Source organism: Nilaparvata lugens, chromosome X (genome assembly GCF_014356525.2).
Source record: "Nilaparvata lugens isolate BPH chromosome X, ASM1435652v1, whole genome shotgun sequence".
Taxonomy (NCBI): domain Eukaryota; kingdom Metazoa; phylum Arthropoda; class Insecta; order Hemiptera; family Delphacidae; genus Nilaparvata; species Nilaparvata lugens.
In genome coordinates, this window is record NC_052518.1 from 38699451 (window position 1) to 38727013 (window position 27563).

Here is a 27563-nt window from a genome sequence, read left to right on the forward strand (position 1 = left end):
CACTCGTATCCCAGAATATGAATTTCCTCCTGCAGGTTATCAATTACCTTATTTAAAATAGTTGATGTCACATTACCTGCCAAACCTGACACACCTTTAAAAACTCTTGCCGCTGAACTCAAGATTCCTTTACCCCGTTTCCTCGAACTCTGCTTTCTCCTACATACCATTTTTCATTACCTTTCAACTCAATGGTTGAACATTAACTGAGGTTAATTAATCAATACACCAACTTGAATTGAATTGAATTGGTTTAATTTTCAATCGAGTTGGAAATGAATTCACACCATGTATCTGATTGCTATGTGCTTATAACATTGCTTGAATGATAAGAATATTTTTTCAAATAGCAAATAATCTGAAAAGGTGAATGCAATTTGAAAAGGGGGAGGTGCGCCCACCCACATCTGAAGGAACACGTGCCAAAACAGATGTAGTAGGGAGCGAGCGAGAAGCCAGCGCCACTTGGGTGTACGGCTGTGTAGCGGTAAAGACTACTGAGCATGCTCACAACAAACTATAAAAGGTGCGCTCACCTTATTTAAATATCATTCACAACAGAGCAGCTGAACCAGAATTTCTTCTTCTGTGTGTTTCTACTATTCATTGTGAACAGGTAAGAATTGAAAACAATTTTTATAGAAACAATATTACAATTTATTGAACACTACTGACACATACATATTAACATGTAAAGCATGTTAATGCTAGATGCTTAGTGACATAAAAATTGTTAAATGCTAATTTAGCATTTAACAATTTTTATGTCAGTCATAAAAGCATTAACATGCTTTACAAACAGAGATAAGGTTTTGCACTTTAATTTAAAATTTTCAATGTCTTTTGTGCTCAAAATCCGGGTAAATCTTTCTGGAAGATAAACATCTGTTGTTCATAGTCCGGGTACCCGGATTTTGAGCACAATTCGCCGCCCGTGCTGGTTGGACGCCTCTCTCACATCACATATTGGATATGGCAACCCCTCTTCCAGCTCGTGCAGAGGCGTCCATGGCTTCTCGGTGCGGCTATTCAATAATCTCAGAAAGCTCTCCGATTGCATCTCATCCTCTATCTCCACTTCCTCCTCCTCCTCCCTCAAGAGAGGCACGATCGAGTTGTCCTCTTCCGGCACACGTTTCTGTTGAAAAAATATTTCATTAGACTCTTATTTGTTTCAGATTTTTCATCATCAAATCATACGAGAGAGAGGGAGAACTTGCTCAACAGATTCACTACTCAAAACTGAAAGTAAGTAATAACTCGGAAATTCTCCGATTACTTGAACTCAATTCAAATTGCTAGATAATAGACTCGAAAAATATTTCAGTTCATTACATGCTCATTTTTATCAAAAATAATTTTGTTTCGCAAGAAATATTGTAAACAGTTTATGCATGTTAACGCATTTTTCATCATTCAAATAACAATGTATTATTCGAATCAATATTTCAGTTCATTACATGCTCATTTTTATCAACAATAATCTTGTTTCATACGAAATATTATAAACAGTTTATGCATGTGAACGCATTTTTCATAATTCAAATAACAATGTATTATTCGAATCAATATTTCAGTTCATTACATGCTCATTTTTATCAACAATAATTTTATTCCACATGAAATATTATAAACAGTTTATGCACTATTCGAATCAGTAATTTGATATAGTAAGTAATATATATATAAGTAATAACTCGGAAATTCTCCGATTACTTGAACTCAATTCAAATTGGTAGATAATTGAATTGTTTCAGTATAATCTTTCATGCAACATATTCAAATTTGTTATCGAAATTACTAAAACATGTTTATTTTGAATTTTTATCCAAATTTCAATGCAACCATCATGAAAATTTATCTGTGTTTGGATTGTTTTGATAGCACAATTAGAAGTCAAGCTCAGTCTTGACTTCGCTCACAGTATAAGAATCAGTAATGACTTGTAATGTACACAAAAGATTTTATCCATTGGAAATTAGTTTTGAAAAAAACTAATTCACATTTTATAAAGATTTTGTGCACATTACATGTTAATACAATAATAATATTTCTTTAAGCTAACCTTTGATTGAGTGAGCACGCCCTCATCCTCGAAAACTAGCCTCCTCTTCACCGGCTGCTTGCTGGGTTGAGTTGACAGCACCGCACGCCGCAGTGCCCAGGTAGGTGCTGGAGCTAGACGTTGAAGAGGGCTGTCCCCGACGATGATCTCCCCGCCTGGTGATGGTGGTTCCACACTGAGCGGTGAGGGGGTGGCTGCGGCAGCGGACGACTCAGCAGCGAGGGTAGCTTTCCGCTGCCAGTAGTTGAGGATGTGTTGGTGTGCTGGTGGGCTATCTGGTAAGATGAACGATTGAGAAGATGATGGAGAACTCATCTCGTATGATGTGTGAAGTATACTCGAATCTGTCTCTGATGTAAATGATAATTTTCCTCTCATCACTTCTGTTTATATAGCATACGTTTCTCTCTCTGTTCCAGGCTCGTGTGAGCGAGAGCAAAGTGTGCTACAAGGCGAAAAAAATTCAAATTTCTCCTCAACAACACGTGCTCCCACATCATTATCGGTTTGTAAGTATTCTCTCTCCTATTACAAAAACTGACACTCGATCATTTTTCAAATAGCATCCTTGTACATGTGTGTTAGAAGACAGATAAAAAATCTCATCTAGAACTCAGCATGAGAGGGTAAAAACACCTGCTAGAAGCTGAAATCCCCCATGTCAACTCACTTAAACATTTTTTGAATAGCATTCTCGAATGATTTCTAATATTATTAAATATTTCACAACATTTCAAGATAGAGGCTCACTCAATCATTTTTTGAATAGCATTCTCGAATGATTTCTAATATTATTAAATATTTCACAGCATTTCAACATAGAGGAATAGCATTCTCGATTGATTTCAGTTCAGTTATTAAATATTTCATTGTTTTCACAGCATTTTCTCACCTCTCAACTTGAGTTCCGAACCTCATAACCAGTTGAGCTCTCGTGGAGACAACACAGCTGAGAGGAATCAATCTGAAAGGAGTCAAAGGCGGTATCTACACCTGAGAGGAATCAATCTGAAAGGAGCCATAGCTGCTATCTACACCTGTACCATAGCCCGCTATCTACACCTGTACACTCGAGGAGATTCACGCAGCATCAACCAGTACATGTAAGTACATTTTTACTTTAATTTTATCCTCTGAGGAGGAGAGGAAAATTGTCCTCCGAAGACAATTTTTGTCCTCGGAGGACAGTTTTTGTCCTCAGAGGACAGTTTTTGTCCTCGGAGCACAGTTTTTGTCCTCGGAGGATAAAAAACCTTCTACAATATACTGCATGCATACGATTTTACCTCATCTTTACGATACGCTATATCCGGAACATCCAAGCCCCGCTCTTCTTTCTCACACTCTTCATATAAACAAAACGGTAAATGTATTACTTTTTCAAATGGATTTTCGATAATATATTTGCAATAGACACATTGCAGATAGAATGGATTTTTATGTAAGAAATAACCATTTCTCGCAAAATACTCTGCTTTATTGCATAATGATTTACAAAAGTCACAATGTAGATTATGCTTTTCAAAATACTCTCCTTGAACGGATGAATCTTCTACACAATTAAAAGTGAAATATCTTTCTTCATATTCTCGTAGAATATTATTATCGAAATTCTCCTCTTAAATTGTTATATTATCTTTCCTTCTACAGTTCGGACTGTACCTTGCATGTTCTATTGCTGGTATGTCACTTTCTTCCCATTTTCCCAAACAAATTGAACAAAATACACATCACACAATGTCTGGTGCAGATGAGAATATAAATCCCTCTTTCGCCATGTTTTCCGCGGACAAATGCGGAGAAGATTTCGACCATCTTTTACCAAAAGATAATAATCTTAATCTTTCATACAACATTATGTGATCTTGAGATATCATTTTCACACACACACACACACCTTTCTTCTACCAATGTCAATTCACAACTAAACATGCTGTTGTACTCTATCTCATCCTGATAATTATTCTTTTGTTTTTCAGAATCATGCCGAGGGAACGCAGACTACGTGGCGTGAATTCCGCAGCAGTCCGCCATCGCATCACCCTCGATGACGAGGCTGAGGATATCGACATCACCAACGTGCTTGAGAGGTCGAAACATCGAGTTTTCGACATAATTAGGGAACATGCAGCACGCCATGATGGGAATGTAAAGTGGTTTATAGTATTAAATGTTTTGCTGTATAAATTAGTGGTGATGGATGACAAGCAGGTTGGTGAGACTGTCTCATCTCTAATAAATCTACATAGTTACTCCAACATAGCGCTAAACGTGCTTGAGAACTATGAAGATTTTAATGAGCATTTTTTCTTGGCTGTGAAAAAAATCCTCTCATCTTTCAAAAATTTCGTAAGACATGGGAGTGGATGGGTGCTAAAGAAAATTGAATCACTGGATGTGAACGTGATTAAATTTAATCCTATATACACATCCAGTTTCATTCAAACACCCCAGTTTTTGAGAAACAAAAATTGTATTATAAATGTCAAAAATCTCTCTGACGAAAAATGCTTTTTATGGTCAGTGCTCGCGTATTTCCATCAGAAGCCAAGGAACTCGGACTTGACTGTAAAGTATTTGAGCAAGTTTGCTCACACACTTAATATGTGAGGTGTAAACTTCCCGGTGACGACACGCAATATTAAGAAATTTGAAATACTCAATCCAGATATTGCAATTCACGTCATCGCGTATGACAACAAAAAGTTTTTCCCCTTCCGTACAAGCATTTTCCGCACTTGTAAGCACCAAATTAATCTTTTAATGCTAAAAGGTGATGCAGGAAAAACTCATTTCTGTTTAGTAAATACCGCAAACGGGAAAAACGGGCTATCACGTCTTCTCTCCCACCTTTCAAAACATCATGGTCAAGTACACATTTGCAATTTTTGTTTCCATAGATTTATATCGAGCAAATCTAAAAATTGTGATGGTAATGCAAATTTGATGAAACATGTGGAACTTTGTTCCAAGTTTGAATCTCAGCGAGTTTCATATCCTAAACGCGGAGAGACAATTAAATTCAAGAAACTAGGCGCGACGTTGAAGAAAAAGTACACCATTTACACGGATTTAGAAACTTATGTTGTTAATATCAGAGATGATGATGAATCCGATTCTGATGAAATTACTCGTAGTTACACAAAGAAAACGGCACGTCATATTCCCTGCGGCTATTGTTTCGTTGTTATCGATGTTAATGGGGAAATCGCCTACGGACCTGTACTCCATAGATCGAGTAGTTTGGACAAAAAAATCATGGAGAAATTTCTTCAGGAAATTACAGATCTCGGCGACATTTTGTATGAGGATATGAAACGAGAAATTCCGATGCAAGCTTTATCCGAAAGTCAAGAGCGCAAATTTCAAAATTCGGTAAACTGCGGGCTTTGTGCTGAACCGTTTTTAGACAGCGATATTAAATGTCGTCACCACGCGCATGAAACCGGTAATTACTTGTGTGCGGCACATGTTTCTTGTAATTTAACAGCTCGTAAATTATTTTCATAATTTCTCCGGTTTTGATTCGCATTTTATTCTGAAATTGCTTGGTAAATGTAAAAAAGGAATTTCCTGCATCGCAAATATATCAGAGAGATTTTTGACACTTTCAGTAGGCAAAATTAAATTTTTAGATTCCTACAAGTTTTTGTCTGAATCCTTGGAAGTATTGGTGCGTAATTTGGTAGAAAGTACAGACATGGAAAAGAAGTTCGAGCGATTATTTTCGGTGTTTCATGATCCACCTCGTGAACACAGACAGCTCTTGTTGAAAAAAGGAGTATATCCTTACTCGTACATGAGCTGTCCCGAAAAATTCGTGGAAACATCGCTTCCTCCCATCGAATGTTTTCATAATGATTTAACTGATACACCTCTGTCTTGCGAAGAATATGAGCATGCGCAAAGAGTGTTCTCAACATTCAAGCTGAAAAATCTGGGTGAATATCACGATTTTTATTTATGTTTGGACGTAATGCTATTAGCGGTAGTTTTTGAATCCATGAGGTCCACGCTTTTTAGCTCATACGGCCTTGATGTGACCCATTTTCTTTCTCTCGTCACTTCACCTGGAATTGCATGCTGAAACACACTAAAGTCGAACTAGAATTGATTACTCATCCTGACATGCATCTTATGTTTGAAGCAGGGATGAGGGGTGGGGTGTCATTCATTGGTAAACGTTATTGTGAAGCGAATAACAAACATCTACCCGAAACATACGATCCCTCAAAACCGTCTAATTATCTCCTTTATATCGATGCAAACAGTTTATACTCGGAAGCTATGAGCCGAAGCTTACCTGTTGGAAATTTCAAATTCCTCTCAGAGGAAGAAATTTCAAGCTTGATTTCACGAATTTGGACAGCAATTCAGAAACCGGATATATAATAGAATGTGATCTCAAGTACCCTCAAGAGTCACATGATAAGCACGCTAGCTTCCAACTCGCACCTCTCCACCAAACTCCGCCGCGCGAATTTCTGTCGAACTACCAAACAAATGAGAATGGTCAAACTGGAACCAAAAAGCTCATGAACACACTTTTCGACCGTGAAAAGTACATTGTTCACTATGACAATTTAAAGCTCTACCTTCAGCTTGGTTTGAAATTATTGAAAGTGCATCGCGTCATTAGCTTTTCCCAATCTACCTGGCTGAAAAGTCGAAGATGTGTATCAGTTGATTAAAGAAAATTTGAGCCTTTTTGATACTTCTAACTATCCACCTTGCCACCCTTGCTTTTCCATGGAGAGAAATAAAGTTGTAGGAAAGTTCAAGGATGAGACTGCCTCAAAACCTGTCCATAGATTTGTAGGCCTAAGATCGAAACTTTACTCCTTTTTAGTATGTAACGAGAATGAAGAACCTGTAAATAAATGTATAGCAAAGGGTGTACAGACCGGAGTGAAATGTAGAAAACTTAATTTTAATTTATATAAGAAATCATTGTTTGAACGTAGTGAACACATTGAAAAATTTAATATGATGAGGTCCTATAATCACACCATGTATCAGGTTGAATGTGCAAAAATCTGTTTGAGTCCTTATGATGATAAGAGGTACATTGGTGAGAACGGTGTTGACACTCTCCCTTTTGGACATTATAGAGTGCCCACAACACTCTAACTGATTGCTCAGTATGTTCCGTGACAATCATCCAACACCACAACACCACTGATTTGACTGTTGTAAATATCATGAATATTATTAGATCTAAGCTAGCTTTAGAGCTTCATAGCGTGCCGCGTGTGAACTATGCCACTCGCAAATATGAACTGAAAAGTGGAAAAGACCTGCTTCAAGCCGACCTTATTGAGATGACAAGTTTATCGCGTTTTAATAAGGGTTATAAATATATCTTAGCTGTTATTAATTGTTTTTCAAAATTTGCATATTGTGTACCATTAAAAGACAAGGCAAGCCAATCTGTATTTAATGCTCTCGAACCAATTATTTCTAAAAATAAGGGAGTTAAGCTGTTCCAAACAGATCAGGGAACAGAATTCTTTAATTCAAAAGTTAAAGCGTTATTAGATAAATATAGTATTAAACATTACCATGTTTTTAGTGATAAGAAAGCCTCCATAGTTGAAAGGTTTAATAGAACACTTAAAGCAAAAATTTATAGATATTTAACTGAACATGGAACCAAAAACTGGATATCGCAACTAGACAGTTTAGTTTGTGATTATAATTCAACAACGCATTCATCCATTAGAATGAAACCTAAGGATGTGAGGAAGAAAGATCGTAATCATGTTTTAATGTCATTGAATTCTGCATTCAATAGACGATATAAATTGAAAAATTCAAAACCGAAATTTAAGCTAGGAGATGTTGTACGAATCTCAAAGAAAAGGGTTCTTTTCAATAAATCTTATAACATAAACTGGAGCGCAGAGTATTTTGTAATTCATTCTATATCTCCTTCTCAACCTGTAACGTATAGCTTGCGAGATCTAAACGGAGAAGTAATTAGTGGTAGGTTTTATGCAGAAGAAATTAAAAAAACACAATTAAACGAATCGGAGAGACAAGTGTATTTGATTGAAAAAATATTAAAACGTGATAAAAAAGGATTGTTAGTGAAATGGATTGGATTTTCAATGCCTAGTTATATTAGATGAAAAATAATCTATTGTAATATCTCATTGTAGATACATTCCATTCAGTGTAAATATGTCAAAGATTTGGTGTAAATATAATAGCTCTTTATCAAAAATGCTTTTCATTTCAATCTGAAGTTTCATTTTCGTAATTTGGTAAGGCTAAGGGGAACACATCATTCATTCTCGTGAAGAGGGTGCGGGAAAGAGAGAGAACGATATGTTGAAGTGAGAAACTTCTATCAGTGGGAGGGCGAGCGAGCGCCTGTCGGGCGATGTGATATAACATGTGGTGTCTAGCCCACACCCTCCTCCCTGATAACTTATCAGTTCCTTATCAGATCACATGCTGTACACGTGACTAACATGAGTAATATCCCGATAGTAAATTTCGACAATGTTATAAGAGAGAAAGAAATGCCAACATGGTGTAAAAATGGTAAGTTGTTACCTCATAATGCAAGGATCCTTATAATAGGCTCTTCAGGCTGTGGCAAGACCAATTTGCTATTTAATTTAATTTTTTCAAAGAATGGCTTGAGATTTAAAACTATATACTTGCACACGAAGAGCGAGTATCAAGATAAGTACTTGTTTTTGAGAAAAGTCTTTTCAAAAATGAAGGATATTGAATTTCATATAAACAGCAATTCGGAATCTATTCCTCACCCGAACAAAATATCAGAATATTCTTTAGTAATATTCGACGACTTCCAACTTAATCATGTACCTCAAATAAGAGAATATTTTACTATGGGACGACATCGTAATATTGACACTGCATATTTAATTCAGAGTTATGGAGCTACACAGAAACATTTCACTAGAGACAATGCAAATATGATTATAATCTTCAAGATAGATTTATTGAGTCTGAAATTAATTCACAGAGATCATGTTGGAGGAGATATTTCTTATAAAGATTTCACTAAACTTTGTCATAAAGTTTGGAATCGTAAACCTCATAATTTTGTAACTATTATGAGCGAGTGTGGAATTAATAGCGGCAAGTACCGAGATTCGCTCGATACGTTTCTTACCGTTCAGTATAGATTAATTCTTTGTGCAGTCATGTTGTCTGAAACACGCAGCAGCAGAAAACTGAATAGAAAGAACGTTGGTTTAATCGAAAAGATTAAGAAATTGAGGAAAGTAATCAGAGACAAGCATAAAAGCTTAGTTAATTTTGAAAGACGATCGGAGGAATACAATAGGAAAACTCTATCACCATTGATAGAACCTATAATTGTATTGGGAAAAACCAAATCTAGTTTTCACTCTGGTGTAAAACCAAAAAAGGAAGAAGTAAAAGAGGAACAAGAGAGTATGGAAATTGATGATAATGAGGAGGATGAGCAGAGTTATGAGAGTTCAACAGACAATTTTTTAAGCTCGACTAAATTTGAAAACAGTTTACTTGGTTCTAGCAGAAACGATGATGTGCTGTCACAATATCTAAAAACGTTTCATGCGGAAAAATTGAATAATTCAATCAGTTATGGAATTTCATACAATTCTAAAGATGACGTGTATTATATTGGAAATCAGCAAGTAATATTTGATAACGGTTATATAGATATTAATAATGAAAGATTTCGTTTAACACATGGTCTACTTGAGTTATTATTCAGTGCGAGACCAAACTCGAATCTTTATAATCAGAGAGATCTGGATAAGTATAAAAAAATCTTAACACTTACAGGCATACATTTAGATCGAAGAGGGTATGTTAAACGAAATCAGGGAATCAAATCGCAAATGATTCAAAAGTTATTTCCCAGTAAAAAAATTAGTAAAAAGAAGGGATGGGGTTTATTGAAATTTGCAAAAAATAATTCTCATGATAGAATTTATCAATACTTTGATAATTTTGACAAATTAGTGGAAAGATTAAATTTACTCTATTCCTCAAAAGCTTCTGGCAACACTGGACATGATATTGAGATCGCGTCTATAATTGAAGAGCTAAAAGAAGCAAAACTAATTGCTTAGTGTTACGATGACTCTACATCGATTCGGTCGAATTGATACAGCTAGTGCTAGCGGTGCTGTTGCTAATCTTACGTGTGATATTGACTCGATAACACAGAAAATAATCGAATCGATAAATCAACAAGGAATCAGTGAAGCTGTGAAATTTTATTTAGATTCGCAAATAACCAAACTCGTTTCAGAAAATACAAAGAATATTGGAGTGAGCATGATTGAAAGAGAACATATTCTAAGTTCATTACAAAATTTTAGCGCCAATATCGATAAAGCTATTGCAGAGAGAACTCTAACTTTAGAATCTGCTCTAGGAGAAGTGAAAACTTTAACAGACAGCTTTTCATCTCAGTTGCTCAGTATTAACAATGATAAAGTTGATAAAGCTTATTTAGATGAGAAATTAAAAGCCATATCAGATAAAATTAAGAATTTGGAGGTGTTGGACAGAAACTATCTCAATACTAAATTAAAACAGCTTAGTACAGAAATTTTTACTAAAGTAAATGAAACACATCCATCATCAATTGATAAGCAATATTTAGAATCTGCTTTGCAGAAATTGACTAGTTCTTCATTAACAAAGGAAGAGTTTGAAAAACGATTATCTGAAATGGCGAGTGCAATAAAAGCTAATATTATGGAGGGTATTGAACAATTCATTACAAAAGATGCTATTGCTATTCTGATTAATCAAATTGCAGAAAAGTACGCAACTAAAAATGATATAGGAGATTTTATTAACACTCTTACCAAAACCCTCAGTCAGATAGCACTAACAGAAACCCCCGGTCTGACAGACCGCTATATCATATTGCTAATATTTACTCCGACTTTGGTAACTAGATACTCTGTTCTCTATGGACAATGATTTTTCTAGAAATAATTAACACAATTAAGTAAATATTATAGTTTAATTGCAGCATAAAAACTTTATAACTACCTTAGAAAATGTTTTTCAATGATCTTTCAACACTAAGTTCAGGAAACAGCTTCTTTTGCACATTTCAAGCAAACTTTTTTACTACAGTCAATCAAGCAGACAGGGCATTGAGCTCCTCAATATCCATGTCTCTATAGTTGTTATTTTTCGTATTTACAGACAAACCTCTTCTTGTTTCTTCCAGTTTCTTATTTGTATTTACTAGGATTGTGTTCATGATAGTAGCATCAAACAGGAGCTGCCACACATCTTTCTTGGTTGGTTTGTTTCCCAGTAATCTAGCTCGTCCATGTAGCCCAGGCAATCCCCTTATAATATTTCTGGCTGGTGTCCTCACATTTCGGGGTGGTTGCTTATTGGTCCATGCATTTGGCACTACAAGTTCTGTTTTCTTTGTTCGTTCAATAAAATAGGTGTCTTCTTGTTGGTTGATGTCATCAACTGCATGCTCTTCTGCTTCAACTGCACTCTGTTGCAACAAGACTTCCTCATCATCTTCTTCTTTTGTACTCTCTTCTTCTTCTCCATTCATCTCCTGACCTCCATGCTGTGGTAATATGAAGTCAGGATCTTCATCCAAATCATCTATTTCACTTTCACTACTCACTGTGTCACCATCATGAACATCATTATGAAGCAAGTCTCTAATTCTATCTCCAAAATCTGGATCACAAGGGTCTAAATGCTTTCAAAAACGGTTTTTATTCCCACTATTATTGTCCTCATCCATGGTAAAAACTTGTTTGTGGATACAGATGCACCTCAATGATACTTTGAAACCACTGACAGAATACAATATAGATGAAAAAATAATTGAGAATTATCGATTCAAACTCAAACAGAAACCCTCGGTCAGACAGACCACGTGTCACACTACACTACTAGAAACCATCGGTCAGAGAGACCGCCACGTTTTCAACTTTAGCACAATAACTAATCACTGTCAACTTAGAACCAGACGAAACGCATGTCAACAGAAGGAGGGTTGCCTAGTGAGAAGGTAGAAGGGGTGGGGGAAGGTATAAGTCCAACTAGTGCTGCCATCTGTGAGTTCCAAAATTCCATAGCGGTCTGTGAGACCGGGGTTTCGGTAAAAGTGTTAAGAAAAACGAGATGGGAGTCGCTGTGAAAAGCATTCGTGATGAAATAGCTGAGGCAATTAAAAATTCAGAAGAGGGCACTGTCATGAGACTGCAATGTTCGGCTCCATTCATAGATTATCTAAATTTATTCATCCACAGAGTGGCCCTGGACATCGTATCCTCATACGCCCGGGTTTCTTTTCATATGAACTGGATTGAAGCCAAACAACATAACCTTACAGAAAATCAGATAGTGCAAATTATTACAGAAAAAATGGACCTAGCACAGTACAAAGGGGTCGTATTAGCGCCGAAAACATAAAATCTTGTAAACACTTGCGTGAGAGAGAGTGAACTATAATGAACTTTAACACATGCTGCTTCAAATTTCAGTCTAGACATTTTTGACTATGATTGATTGCATAAATCTTGTAAAAGGATGACATATTATGAGAGAGAGAGTGAACTATAATGAATTTAAACACATGCTGCTTCAAATTTCAGTCTAGACATTTTTGACTATGATATATCGGTTTTTGCATAAATCTTGTAAAAGGATGACATATTATGAGAGAGAGTGAACTATAATGAATTTAAACACATGCTGCTTCAAATTTCAGTCTAGGCATTTTTCATGTGACTATGATATAACGGTTTTTGCATAAATCTTGTAAAAGGATGACATATTATGAGAGAGAGAGTGAACTATAATGAATTTAAACACATGCTGCTTCAATTTCAGTCTAGACATTTTTGACTATGATTGATTGCATAAATCTTGTAAAAGGATGACATATTATGAGAGAGAGAGTGAACTATAATGAATTTAAACACATGCTGCTTCAAATTTCAGTCTAGACATTTTTGACTATGATATATCGGTTTTTGCATAAATCTTGTAAAAGGATGACATATTATGAGAGAGAGTGAACTATAATGAATTTAAACACATGCTGCTTCAAATTTCAGTCTAGGCATTTTTCATGTGACTATGATATAACGGTTTTTGCATAAATCTTGTAAAAGGATGACATATTATGAGAGAGAGAGTGAACTATAATGAATTTAAACACATGCTGCTTCAAATTTCAGTCTAGACATTTTTGACTATGATATAACAGTTTTTGCATAAATCTTGTAAAAGGATGACATATTATGAGAGAGAGTGAACTATAATGAATTTAAACACATGTCACAGATGATAAATCAACCTAGACATTTTTTCATGTAACGGAATGTAACGGTTTTCGGTGCAGGAGTTATCGGACTTAGAGGGGAACTTTGCAGAGAGCAGAGCGCACGTGTCATTTGTCTAGAGGAGGGAGACGCTCACGAGCGAGCGAGCGCATTCGCCACTTTATCGCCCGAACTGACAACATGATGTCTAACTATTTTGACTGCACAAGTTTCAACGAGTTGTCTGTAGAAGCAGACCCGCAAGCCAATTGGGGTTTCGACTGTTTTCCTTTTGATTGGTTTGCAGTAACAAAAGTTACATTTCCCGATAATGGCGAAATTCACCTTAAAATTACTGATAGTGAAGGTCCACATACTATTGCATTGCCAAAAGAGTATTCACTAGTTTTAAACAAGCATAAGCTCAGAAGTTTTAATTCTCGCTCGTGGGAACTGAATGTTAGTGGAAATAGAATTTTCCTAAGAGAATTGCACAGTGAATGTAGAGCTTGATTTCCCCCAAGTGAAATAGGTCTGAGGATATCTATACCTATTTTTGGATATGCTAGCTCATTCTAAATTTACTATAGATATTCTCGGAGAAACACTTTAACAATAATGCCTGCGGTTTGTACAACACATGAAAATTCAATATAAATTGATTGAGTTTTCTTAACTGTCAGGTGGAAAGCAAACCATTATTATTATTAAGCATTAGATGAAGAAATATGCATTCACTTTAATTTGACAGTATAGATGTAGAAATATGGATTCACTTTAATTTGACAGTATAGATGTAGAAATATGGATTCACTTTAATTTGACAGCATTAGATTATTAGATGTAGTAATATGGATTCACTTTAATTTGACAGTATAGCAAAAAGGATTCACTTTAATTTGTCAGCAAGGGAATTTTTCCCCCCTCATCTATACTGAGAGAGAGAATTTCTCAATTCACTTCAATCTGTCAGTATAGCATTAGATGTAGAAATATGGATTCACTTTAATCTGTCACCAAGGGAATTTTTCCCTCTCAAAGAGATTTTTTCCCTCATCTAGCATTCACTTCAATCTGTCAGTATAGCATTAGATGTAGAAATATGGATTCACTTTAATTTGACAGTAAAGAATTTTTCCCTCACAGGGAAATTATTTTTTCCCTGAGGGAATTTTTCCTCCTAAAAGGGAATTTTTTTTTCCCCTTACCTGGGGAGGGGGAAGGGGAGAGAGAGAAAGATATATCTCTCTCTTTTCAACCCCCTCACCGCCACTGGTCAAGGGGAAGGGGAAATCCATTTTTAGAAAGAGAGAGAGAGAAAGATATATCTCTCTCTTTTCAACCCCCTCACCACCACTGGGCAGGGGGAAGGGGAAATCTATTTTTAGAAAGAGAGAGAGAAAGATATATCTCTCTCTTTTCAACCCCCTCACCTCCACTGGCCAAGGGGAAGGGGAAATCTATTTTTAGAACACCCCTCACCCCCTGGCGGGGGGAAGGGGAGGCGGGGTGGACGAGGGGGGAGAGGGGGGAGGGAGTTTTGGAGCAAAAAAGTCCGTCCAATCACCCAAAATCAATCTACTTATTTACATAAAGTATGAAAAAAAAATTGGTGAAAGTACAGTACAGTTACCTGGGGCAGGCCTTAAAATGACAGTTTCTCTATACTTTTATTTTAAAATTTGGGATCTACCTTACAAGTAACTTCTTATGAATTTTAATGAATGACCTCTAAAACCATACTTCTCCAATCTGTTGCAAATTTTATCATGTGGTATGGTATCGTAAGCCTTGTATAAATCCATGAAGACTGCAAGTGGTTTTTTCTTGGAATTTAACATATCTGTTACATTGTTTGCAAAATATACTAGCGCATCCTCAGTACTTTTATTAGAAAGGGAACCATATTGGTTACATTAATAATGTTATTATTTTGTGTGAACTTCATTATTCATATTTTAAATAATTTTTGCAATATTTTGGCAATGTTGCCAATTAAGCTTATTAGGTCTATAGTGACTTGGATTATTTTTATCAACTTTTTCAGGAAACGGTTTGATGTTAGCTATTTTAAATGAATCAGGAAATACAGCTGTTTCAAAACATTTATTTAAAATGTAAGAGAGGGGTTCAGCTATTAGATCTGATATCTGCTTCAGTGTTCTATTATGAATATTATCAGGACCCGGACAAGAGTTATTTTTCAGAGTTTTTATAGTTTCTACCACCTCCGGTGGACTTACGGGACTGAGAGAAAATATGCATTTAATTCGTCGAGTCTCTTATGTGTGAAATCTGTTGTAGTGATATTTTGTTCAATTTGAGCAGCCAAGTTTTTACCAACTTGCAAAAATATCTATCTAATTATTCAGCTGAATCTATTTCTGGTTCATCATTTTAATTGAATGATTTCATTTATGTAATTCCATAGTTTACGTTTATCACTCCTAAATTCCTCTATTTTTGATCGATAATAGTTTGTTTTTGTTTCATGAATCAATCTTTTTAATAAATTTTTATATGTTTTAAGATCATGTTTCAGTTTTGTGTTGAAAGGTTCTTCTATTGATCTTTTATATAATTTATCTGTAGTTCTCATTGATTCTATTAATCCAGAAGTATTACATGGCTTCAAAGGTTTATATCTGTGTGGTATTTTTATTTCCTGACTAGAATTTTCTATACACTAAGTCAAAACCGAAAAGAATATTTTTAGCAAATCGTTAACATCATTGGATGGATTTTCATAAATACTATCCCATTTTTTATTACTCAATAAATCTTTTAATTTTTTATAGTTAATTGTTATTGTTTATATAGTTGATTTTTTTGACTTGTTTAAAATTACTCCTTGATGTAAAGTACCTAACTGAGTAATGATCAATTTTTTTAAATATGTTTTCTACCGCACTGTCAAATACTTTATCAGTTGTTTTAAGAAATATATGGTTTATAGAAGACTCTGAATGAATTCTAATCTTCAATTATGAGAAATTATACTCCTATAAAAATTGTGAATACTATTATATTCCATGTATAGTAACTGAGAAATTCCTCATTATAGTTCCTATAAGTGCCTAAACGTATCTTTCTTGTCAATGTACTCATTTCAACAATTCTACATTTGAAAAATGTTCATGATGCAATAAAATAGGTGGTGAATTATTGAGATATAAGTGTGATGTCAATAAAATGAAAAGTTTCAATTTTTTAGTTTTCTAATCTACTATTGTGTATGCCCAATTTTATACTTGTGGAAATACCTCTACCATTTCGGTCAGTGGAGCGGCGAGGTGGGGCACACAAGAGAGAGGATGGAAGGTCCGTGCACTACGATCGCAGTGAGGCAAGACACCGTTCCTCGTCAAGTTCAGAGACTCTTCTGGATCCGCGCCACGGTCCAAGTGCATGGAGATACACTTGATCATATGTATTTAACTCGAGATCAAAAATTCTCCGTGCCACTCCACCGACCTAGTGCACGTTCTACTTTAAGTACAAATATTTTTAATAATGGTAATAAATAGTAAAAAATGGATACTAGATATTGGCATCATTAGTTTGTTGAAATTCATACATAGCCGCGCCGCGTCGCGCCGCTCCACCTTCGTAGTGCACGCTCTACTTGAAGGTGCAAATGTTTTTAATAATGGTAAAAAATGGATACCAAATATTGGCATCATAAGTTTGTTGAAATTCAGACATAGCCGCGCCGCGCCGCGCCGCGTCGCGCCGCTCCACCGACGTAGTGCAAGCTCTACTTGTAGGTGCAAATGTTTTTAATAATGGTAAAAAATGGATACTAAATATTGGCATCATTAGTTTGTTGAAATTCAGACATAGCCGCGCCGCGCCGCGCCGCGCCGCTCCACCGACGTAGTGCAAGCTCTACTTGAAGGTACAAATGTTTTTAATGGTGGTACTAAATAGTACAAAATAGGTGCTAAATATTGGCATAATTATTTTGTTGAAATTCAGATATAGCCGGGCCAGTGACATGCCCATGGGCAGAGGTCATTGACCCCTGTTATTGACATGCAATAACTCTTTAAGCTTTGAGAAAAGAAATTTTTTATTGTTGGTACTAAATAGTACGAAATAGGTACTAAATATTGGCATAATTGGATTGATGAAATTCAGACATAGCCGGGCTCAGAGGTCATTGACCCTAACTATTTTCATGCAATAACTCTGTAACCTTTGAGATGAAATTTTTTTTATTGTAGGTACTAAATAGTACTAAATGGGAACTAAATATTGGTATAATTTGTTTGATGAAATTCAGACATAGCCGGGCTGAGAGGTCACAGACATTTGCCACATTCATGCTGTATTTCCTCTGTTACCTTTGAGGTGAAATTTTTTTTATTGAAGGTACCAAATAGTACAAAATAGGTACTATTTAATGGCATAATTGGATTTATGAAATTCAGACATAGCCGGGCTGAGAGGTCATTGACCCTAATTATTTTCATGCAATAACTCTGTAACCTTTGAGATAAAAAAATTTTTATTGTAGGTACTAAATAGTACTAAATTGGAACTAAATATTGGCATAGTTAGATTGGTGAAATTCAGACATAGCCGGGCTGAGAGGTCATTGACCCTAACTATTTTCATGCTGTATTTCCGCCACCTTTAAGGTACAAATTTTTTCATTGGAGGTACTAAATAGTACTAAATAGGTACTAAATATTGGTGCACAGCTTGAGTTCAAATTTGAAGATAGCCGGGCAACCATGTCTCTGGCCCGGCACTTTAGAAAAATCAATAACTTAGTTAGGGGTGAGGTACAAATTTTTTCATTGGAGGTACTAAATAGTACGAAATAGGTACTAAATATTGACATGCTAAGTATGTTGAAATTCGATCATAGCCGGGCCAGCGACATGCACGTAGAAAATCTTTCGGTCTTATCAGAGCTTTGTGCAGATATAATTGTTGGACATGATATTTTGAAAAACCATGAAAGTATTAAAGTAGTTTTTGGTGGAAAAAAGCCGCAGTTAACCGTATGCAGCATGGCAGCCTCAACTGTAAAACCGGTGTCATTGTTTTCTAATTTAAAACCAGAATGTAAACCAATTGCAATCAAATATCATCGACACAGTACAGATGATTTGAAGTTTATTGAAAATGAAGTAAGTAAAATGCTTAAAGACGATGTTATAGAGCCCAGCATCTCTCCATGGAGAGCTCAAGCGTTAGTGGTTACAAATGAAAATCATAGAAAAAGAATGGTCATTGATTACTCCAAAACTATAAATTGTTTTACATTACTGGATGCTTACCCACTACCAAGAATCGATGATATTGTAAACAAAGTTGCAAATTATGAGTTTTTCAGTACTATCGACTTGAAAAGTGCATACCACCAAATTACGATAAGGAAAGAAGAAAAGCACTACACAGCATTTGAGGCATGTGGTCAACTCTACCAGTTTAAATGCATTCCGTTTGGGGTCACTAATGGAGTGGCAGTGTTCCAACATGTAATTGTCCAAGTTATACGGTCTGAAAAGCTACAAGACACTTATGCTTACCTTGATGATGTTACAATCTGTGGCAAAACACAGGAGCAACACAATATAAACTTAAAAAAGTTTATCAACACTGCAAACAAATACAACCTAACAATGAATAATGAGAAGTCTTCATTTTCACTGAAATCGATCAACTTGCTGGGCTATCATATATCTAACAAAACTATCAAGCCTGACCCCAGCCGATTGGAACCACTGAAAAATTTACCTCCGCCTAGAGACACTGCATCGCTGAGGAGGACCCTTGGTATGTTTTCACATTATGCATCACTAATACCAGATTATGCCACTAAGGTGATTCCTCTTGCCTGTACTGCATTTCCCTTGTCTAAAGCAGGGTTACAATCGTTTGAAACTATAAAAAGTGAAATAATTGGATCTGTAGTAAGCTGCATTGACCCTGAAGCACAATTCATTGTGGAAACTGATGCATCTGAGAGCACCATTGCTGCTCCCTTGACTCAATCAAATCGTCCAGTTGCATTCTTCTCAAGGATACTTTCACCAGCAGAACAAAGACATTCAAGTGTTGAGAAAGAAGCACAAGCCATTGTAGAAGCACTGCGAAAATGGTGTCACTACTTGGTTGGCAAACATTTCAAGCTAATTACTGATCAGAGGTCGGTAGCTTTTATGTTTGATAACAACCGTCATGGTAAAGTGAAAAATGAAAAGATAATGAGGTGGAAACTGGAACTGTCTTGTTTTCATTACGATATTGTATATAGACCTGGCAAAGATAATATGGCTACTGATGCTCTGTCTAGAGTATGTTCTTCAATCCAAAATCAGGAAAATCTATTAGTTGATTTACATGAGTCTCTATGCCACCCAGGCATAACACGGTTGTACCACTGGGTTCGGAGTAAAAACTTACCCTACTCAATTGATGAAATCAGACGTATAACAAACTCCTGCAAAGTGTGTGCTGCTGTCAAGCCCAAATTCTTTAAACACAAAGGGACTCTGATTAAAGCCACTTCTGCATTTGAACGGCTAAATATCGATTTCAAAGGCCCTCTGCCTTCATCAAGTCGAAATCGTTATTTATTGGTAATAGTAGATGAGTCTTCACGGTTCCCTTTTGCTTTCCCATGTCCAGACATGTCATCATCTACAGTTAAATCAAAACTGAAAACCCTGTTTTCTAAGTTTGAGGTTCCTAGTTACATACATTCAGACAGAGGAACATCATTTATGAGTCAAGACTTGAAAAATTACCTAAACTCGCATGGAATTGCAACTAGCAGAACCACTGCTTACAACCCAGCAGGTAATGGACAGGTTGAAAGATATAATGGTATTCTATGGAAAACGATTGAGCTAGCATTAAAATCACTTAATTTAGAGATAAATCAATGGGAGTCAGTTTTAGAAGATGCTCTTAGCTCAACAAGAACATTACTTTGCACAGCCACAAATCAAACTCCTCATGAGCGTATGTTCTTACACCCATGTAGATCTGGAAACAATGGTGTTTCAGCTCCTTCTTGGCTTCTCAATTCCGGCCCTGTCTATTTAAAAAAATTCAATCGAACATCTAAATATGAGCCACTTGTTGAAGAGGTCCAACTTCTACATGGAAATGCTGAGTATGCACATGTAAAGCTACCTGATGGAAGAGAAACCACAGTATCAACACGTCATCTTGCTCCAGTTGGAGAGTACGAAAACGGAGATCACAAAGAACAAACCAATTCTGATAATGATGAAAATTCTCAATTACCAACTTCCGAACCTGAACTTGAATACTTCCATAATCCTCAAGCAACCCAAAACCAAGAAAACGAAACTAGTACTACTGCCGAGAGCTTACAACCTAGACAACAGACTACTGGACAAGAAAATCAAAATACATATCCAAGAAGAAGTTTTGGAAATAGAAGACCTCCTAATTATTTGAATCACTACATTCATTAACTCTTTGGGGGGAAGAATGTAGTATAACAACATATGTTTTGAATGTGTTATTACTGTTACTAAGTCTCCAAACAAACTCATTCCAATTCGAAACCTGTATAGTTCAAGTTATTAAAAACCTTTCTTAAGGTATTAACCCAAGTAGCAAAAAAATATTGTCCCAATATTGGCACAACATTTATAAACATTGTAGAAAATATTTTTATGGTAAAGTTGTAGCAATATTGTTTCAATATTTTCGAAATATTGTTAAATATATCATGTGAAATATTGTTCAACAATATTCTGAAAATATTATTGAAGCATTGATATAATATTGTGACAACATTATCCCATAAATATTGGTAAATATTTATCAGATATTAAGAAAATATTTTTTCATTATTTTTAGACCAAAAATAAATTATTAAAAATAATATAAATAAACAAATCAAATAATAAATTATAAATAACTAATAATTGACAAGAATAATTATTATTTAATAATAAGTATTTATAAAATAATAATAGTATTAAATATTCAATATATATACCATTTTATTTTCTCTACTTTTCTCTTTATATTCAATACATGATATTTCATATTAACTTAATTATATTTAGTATGAAGTATTTATTATTAATATAGGTATTTATCGATAATAGATAAACAAATCAAATAATTTCATAAAAACATACGATTATCTAGGCCTATATTATATAAAAATCAATCTTCAAACTATACAATACTAAATCATCAATCTATACTATACTATTCAATAACTTTTTAACGCATGCACCGAATTTGATGATTTTTTTTGTTGTATTCGTTATTGTCAGGACAAGAATATAGGCCTTTAAGGTTTTTAATCCGACATCCGGACTCTGCGTTCAATTCCGGACTCTCGATCCTGAGATCAATTCCTGGAATCAGCGCGAAACGCTAAATATCTCGTAAACGGTGCGTCTGACGTAAAATTGTTACTGACAAAAAAGTGCTTAGAATTTAGTTCTACATTCGTTCCAGTGATCATAAAGTGATTTTTCGAGAGAAAAAATTCCGACTTGAAAATTCTTCAAAGTCCTAGATTCAGCGCGAAACGCTAAATATCTCGTAAACGGTCCGTCTGACGTGAAAATGTTACTTAACAAAAAGTGCTTAGAATTAATTTTATATCCGGTTCTGTGATCATAAAGTGATTTTTCGAAAAAAGTTCGTTTTCAATCAACTCGAAATTTTGATCTATCAGCGTAAAACGCTATTATCTCGTTAAACATGCATCTGACGCGATTTTGTCAAGAGACAAAAAAGTTTCTAAATTCAATTTTACAATACAATTACTGATTAAAATCCTTATATCCCAACTGAATAGTGAGAATTTCGTAAGTTCACTTTCAAACGTTATTATCTCGTTAACGGTCCGTCCGGGGGCAGAACGGCCAGTTTCAAGTTGTTCGAAATTTTGTCTACATTCAGAAACTATGGCTATACGTAGGTCTACGATCAACGGTTGTCGAGATACAAGCTTTAGAAACGTGTTGTGATGGCTTCACGAAGTTCCATATACAATACACTAGAACTACAAGATATGAGTCAGTTTGAATGTGAACGTAACAATTCTCTTTTAAACAACGCTAATACTCGTTAACCGTGCGTCTGACGGGAAAATGTTACTGAACAAAAAGTGTTTAAAAGTCAATTTTACACACATTCCCGTTGTCAAAAATTGAACAAAAAGTGTTTAAAAGTCAATTTTACACACATTCCCGTTGTCAAAAATTGTGATTTCGAAAAGATTTTAACTCTTCTCTTGAAAAATTTATTTGAAAAATGCTTATAATTTTGTTAATTTTGGACAGATTGATTTGAAAGTTCAGGTGCATCTTGATACTATGAAGAGAAACTTTCATGACTTTTTTGTATAATTTTACTATGTCCCCTTCTAAGATTATTCTCCCTCCTAATCTGGAAAACCTCCCATAAGGGACTTGAAAACTTTTCAAACGCAGCGCTATGCTGAGGTCTTTGGCGCTAAGAAACTGGATTGGATAAAATTGCCCGCCTTACAACACGATTGGATGACTATTGTTCATGTTTCATACCGACTAATCGGTACATCGATTGAGCAAGCATCGATTAATTCAGCCTTTGAAAGTAGAAAAAAACCAAAGACCTTAAAGATATCTCTTTAAGGTCTTTGAAAAAAACAGGCCAAAAACCGGCAGTCACTTTTAGTTAATAAGTTATGAACATTGAAAGTTGCAATTTTGTCAACTATTTTTCAATGTAATTTCTCTGCATTGATTTGCGTATAAAAATAGTCAAATCTTATGTAAAATTTGTCAAGAAATCCAATGAGATCAATTAGAAGTTTGTAACTTTAGAAGTTTTTGAGATATTCCGATACTTTCTTGTTAGACGTCACGTCTACTCATTTAGAGATATCGATTCCATAAGCCATTCTTAACAACCCATCCCAGGCCTAACGTGTGTCCCACCTTCCTTTTAAAGTTCGATATCGTTTATCAATATCTCTAAATGAGTACACTTTTCTAACAGGAAAGTACTGATATTCCAAAAAATATGCTAAAATAGTTATTTGTGCAACTAGTGCGCAAAGTGACAGTTTGCTGCACCGAAAGGTTTCTTGAGTACAGCAGAGGAACTTAGGCCAGCAGAGCAAGGTTAGCATTTTATTTCACAAATAAAAATGTGTGAGTAAGAATGTAAAATTTTATTCAAATCCCGTTTTTGGTAATATTTTTATAATATTGAGATTGATAATGGTGTAACAATCAAAACAGGAATTTCCCTATTTTAATAAATATGTGGTTGTAACAAGTTTCAAACTTTTTTATAAAACAAATCCTCACTCTTTTACAGTATAGCTCTTATAGCTTTGCAGAAAATTTCTTACAATACTGGCACCTTATATACTCATAATAGATCAAATTATTAAACTAACTATACTGTATATTATTATCATCAACTATGTATGTATAGACGGAGTGTCCCAAAAACATAGTAACATCAGTACAATCACGTTATTTCTAAAGATAAGAAAAACCAAAAAATGTCCTCAGGAAAAATGTCAATTTCCCTTTAGTTTTCCCATAATCTGCCATTTTGTTTTTCCAAGTATTTGGTTTTGTTTTTTGGTGGCTTTTTTGGTATGAAAATGATCGGATCTTGTGTAAAATTTGCCGATAAATCCAATGGAACCAGTTTGAAGCGTGAAACTTGAATTGTTATTGAGATAAAGGGCGCAATATTCTAAAAAGTGATCAATATTAAGGTATCAAATTATCTATTTATTCTATACTATTAAACGAGCAACTTCTGTTTATATGTTTAGATGTTTATATGTTTGTATTTCACCGGATCTCTAAAACGGCTCTAACGATTCTCACGAAATTCAGAACATGTAGTTGGTTTATAATATAAAGATTCGATTCAACTAGGTCTCATCCCTGGGAAAACTCGCTGAAGGACATTAAAAGGATAATTATTACTCATCCTTGGAAAAACAGCTGATAATAATTATTTCGTCGTCTGTGTGAGAGTGAGCGAGCTCATGTGTGTGGGACTGTGTCAAAATTATGACACAGCTGTTGAACTTTTGTAATCATTCAATCAGGTACTTAGTGCCGGTTGCAAAAAATCCGGGTTATTTTCAATCCTGATTAATTCCAGTAGATCCATCTTTTTGAAATGGTCTTCTCTGATTTGGTTCACTTAAAGCTAATCAGGATTAAAATTTAACCGGCTTTTGTGCAACTGGGCCGTTGTGAGGGAAATTTTTGCATTCCTCTGGGAATTAATCTCAATTTACTGTGATTAGATAGAACCATTCTGTATGAATTTTATTATAATTCCTTTCGTAATACATTTTTTATGCTTTTGTACTCCAGAGCGAAGCTCGGTCCCCGACATTTGTCATAAATCTTCGTGACTGAACTGCTTTATAAAGATTCTTCTACAGGAAAAATAATTTCGACTGAATGTCCATGCCTCACAAATCAAGTTGATCTTTATAGTTTTCTAAGTTCTTTTATAAATTATGAATTGACACAACTGTCTCATTTTGTTTAAAGGTTTCCTATGCAGCATCATCTGATGATAAAACCACCGAGAGCAGGACCGTAACTAGCATCATTGTGAAGCTTGTCAACATTGAAGTGGCAGTGAATTTCTCGTGGAAGGGGGTCCAAAGGAAGGACCAGAAACTAGAAAAAAGACCCTTCAAGGACCTCAATATTTCTAAATTGATGATTGGTAAGGTCTCATCAGTGTAGTTTTCATCTTGCAGTTTTGTGTACATTGCTTGAAATTTTGAATTTATTGATTCTTAGTCAACTAAACTTATATTATTCAACTTCTTCCGTTGTATGGGATGGTAACTTTGCTATTTTTATTTAGTCAACTCAAACCCTCATAGCCCTTTTGATCTAATAATACATGAAATTCAACAAAAGCACATGATATTTTGAACTATTATGTTACTTTGAAAAACTCTTACTTATTGGCCTTTATAGTTATGTCACATAGTCATTATGGCCCAATTTGATGAATTTAATTCAATTCTGGTGAAGGTAAGGAACCTCAACTTTCTTACAGAGACCTGTGATATTGTTGCGGCCTCAGACAAAAATATTGAAATACACATAATTGAAATTTAATGCTTTAAATAGTTATTTGACTTCAGAAACGCACTAAAATGCATCAGTAATGGCTTAACGTCTGATAACTGAAATATTTTCAGTGGATGAATGAACATTATGATATTCCCGTGATTTATAAAGACTTATTTCATTATGTTCCAGCTGCCGTAAAAAGATGTTGGGTTGATGCAGACATCAAATGAATCAACCTCACGGCTGCATCGTGGTTGGTGCAATCGCAAACAAAACTGGACAAAATGTAAGAATTTATATTTCTGTACTTGATTTTATACTTTTAAAGTATTCGATCATTTCTGAGTTCACGTGTCTAGGACTAGGATTATGACTACTCTGATTGGTAACTAATTACAAGTGCTGTAGTAACAAACTAAGTTGTAGTGATGCAATACTTATTGTTCTCACTAAGAGCTTAATTCTTTTCCCCACTTGCCAAGAAGATACAGCAAATGTGAAATGTGTTAGGACAAACTAGAAACTTTCTAGCATTACCATTACTCTCTTACCTCAAAGCTCCACCCCAGACGCATTTGAATCATCAGTGAACGCCTTCAGAAAAAATTGTTTCATCTTAATTAAGAAGTCATGTAGTAAGCAGATGCGCACCAATATATAACCAATTGCTGCTAGTTAGAGTAGACTCATATATGTCTTTGAAAAATTTAATCAATCAATTTTTCAAAAACATATTATATGCAGTCCACTAGAACATATCTACACTCCAACTAGAAGCAATGAGTTATATTGGTGTACATCTTTTTACCGCATGACTTCATATGATGAAATGATTTTTTTTCAACATAACCAGTGCAAATTATGTGGAATAATCACAGTGGAAACAATTTCCAGTGTGCTAGTGAAAACCGGGGCTAATGTACAGCTGACAATGGTTTGTTTATTCATGTTCAAAAATATTCACTCCAAAGGGTTAACATTGATTATTTCAAAATCCTATAGGACGGACTTCCCAAGATATAGGAGAGCTTGATTAATGGCTAATAACCTTCCTAGGGTAAATATGATGTAGTATGGAAAGGACCTTCAATTAAGTAGAACATGTGAGTTTATGCAAATCATGCACATTCAAAGGAATACAGTAATCGATTTTTTATGTAGTATTGATTTGAAAATACAGTTTTTGAAGATTTTTCTTTTTGTTTTGTTCTTAGGAAAGCTAAGGCAGTGACAGACGGGGCCGGTGAACTACAGCAGGATGAAATAGTTGATCCCGCCGCCGAGTAGCCTCTCTAATAGCAATGTTATACCATAGAGAAACAATAGCGTAAGTAGATATCCCATGGTATAGGGCGTTTATGTCGCAACTTTTACTGTTATCTCAAGCCGATAGTCCACGTAGTTCTTTCCCATGAAGCTTTATGATGCTGGTAGTCTCTCATATTGTGCCGTTCATACACTCTTACCCGGTCAAAACAGTAAAAATCGACAGTAATCGGCTTGAGATAACAGTAAAAGTTGCGACATAAACGCCATATACCATGGGATATCTACTTACGCTATTGTTTCTCTATGGTTATACTCGTTTCTACATTTGATATAAGCTGGTCTACTATCTATAGTTTGATATTTGTCATGTATAGTTAACAGCAACAATAAGTGTTCCTTAAGAGCCGACAGATACTGGGTGTACCAGTTATCATTTCTATCGTGCTTGAGTCTTATGCGACCATTATTTGAAACCTTACATTCACGTTGTGGAATACACTCATTAAATGCTTTAGTGAACTGATGAAAAAATCTCTGAAATGCATCATTAGCAGACAGCTCATTTCCATATAATAAATTAGACCAGTCACAATTATACAGTCGATTCCTCAATCTAAATATGTTGTCCTTATTAATAGGTCTAGTAACTACTATCTTAAAATGACGACTTCATACAACCGTTGCATCATTATGGCATTCAATTGTCAAGAACTTATGTTCTGGGTGACTAAGGGCCGGTTTCCGAGGCATTCCTGTCTGGACAACATTTTCACTAATGTCTAGAATGCTGCTACTACCAATAAAGTAGTATCATTTAGGGCCGGTTTCCGAGCTCGGGATTTGGCTAAGTCCTAG

The 27563-nt window shown here is 35.2% G+C and overlaps 1 protein-coding gene and 1 long non-coding RNA gene across 2 annotated transcripts; one reads left to right on the forward strand and one right to left on the reverse strand.

Annotated features, from left to right (window-relative positions):
• Positions 1-388: 388 nt before the first annotated feature.
• LOC120355008 lies at positions 389-2776 on the reverse strand. Its single transcript, XM_039443236.1, has 2 exons — positions 2066-2776; positions 389-1138 (listed from the first exon to the last, which is right to left on the reverse strand). Exons 1-2 carry the CDS (start codon positions 2441-2443, stop codon positions 893-895), a joined length of 624 nt encoding a protein of 207 aa, XP_039299170.1. The 5' UTR covers positions 2444-2776; the 3' UTR covers positions 389-892.
• A 21844-nt stretch (positions 2777-24620) lies between these two features.
• LOC111047089 lies at positions 24621-27321 on the forward strand. The gene is made up of 3 exons (XR_002605821.2): positions 24621-25080; positions 25629-25725; positions 26654-27321. It is a non-coding gene; the product is annotated as an uncharacterized LOC111047089 (long non-coding RNA).
• The last annotated feature ends 242 nt before the right edge of the window (positions 27322-27563 follow it).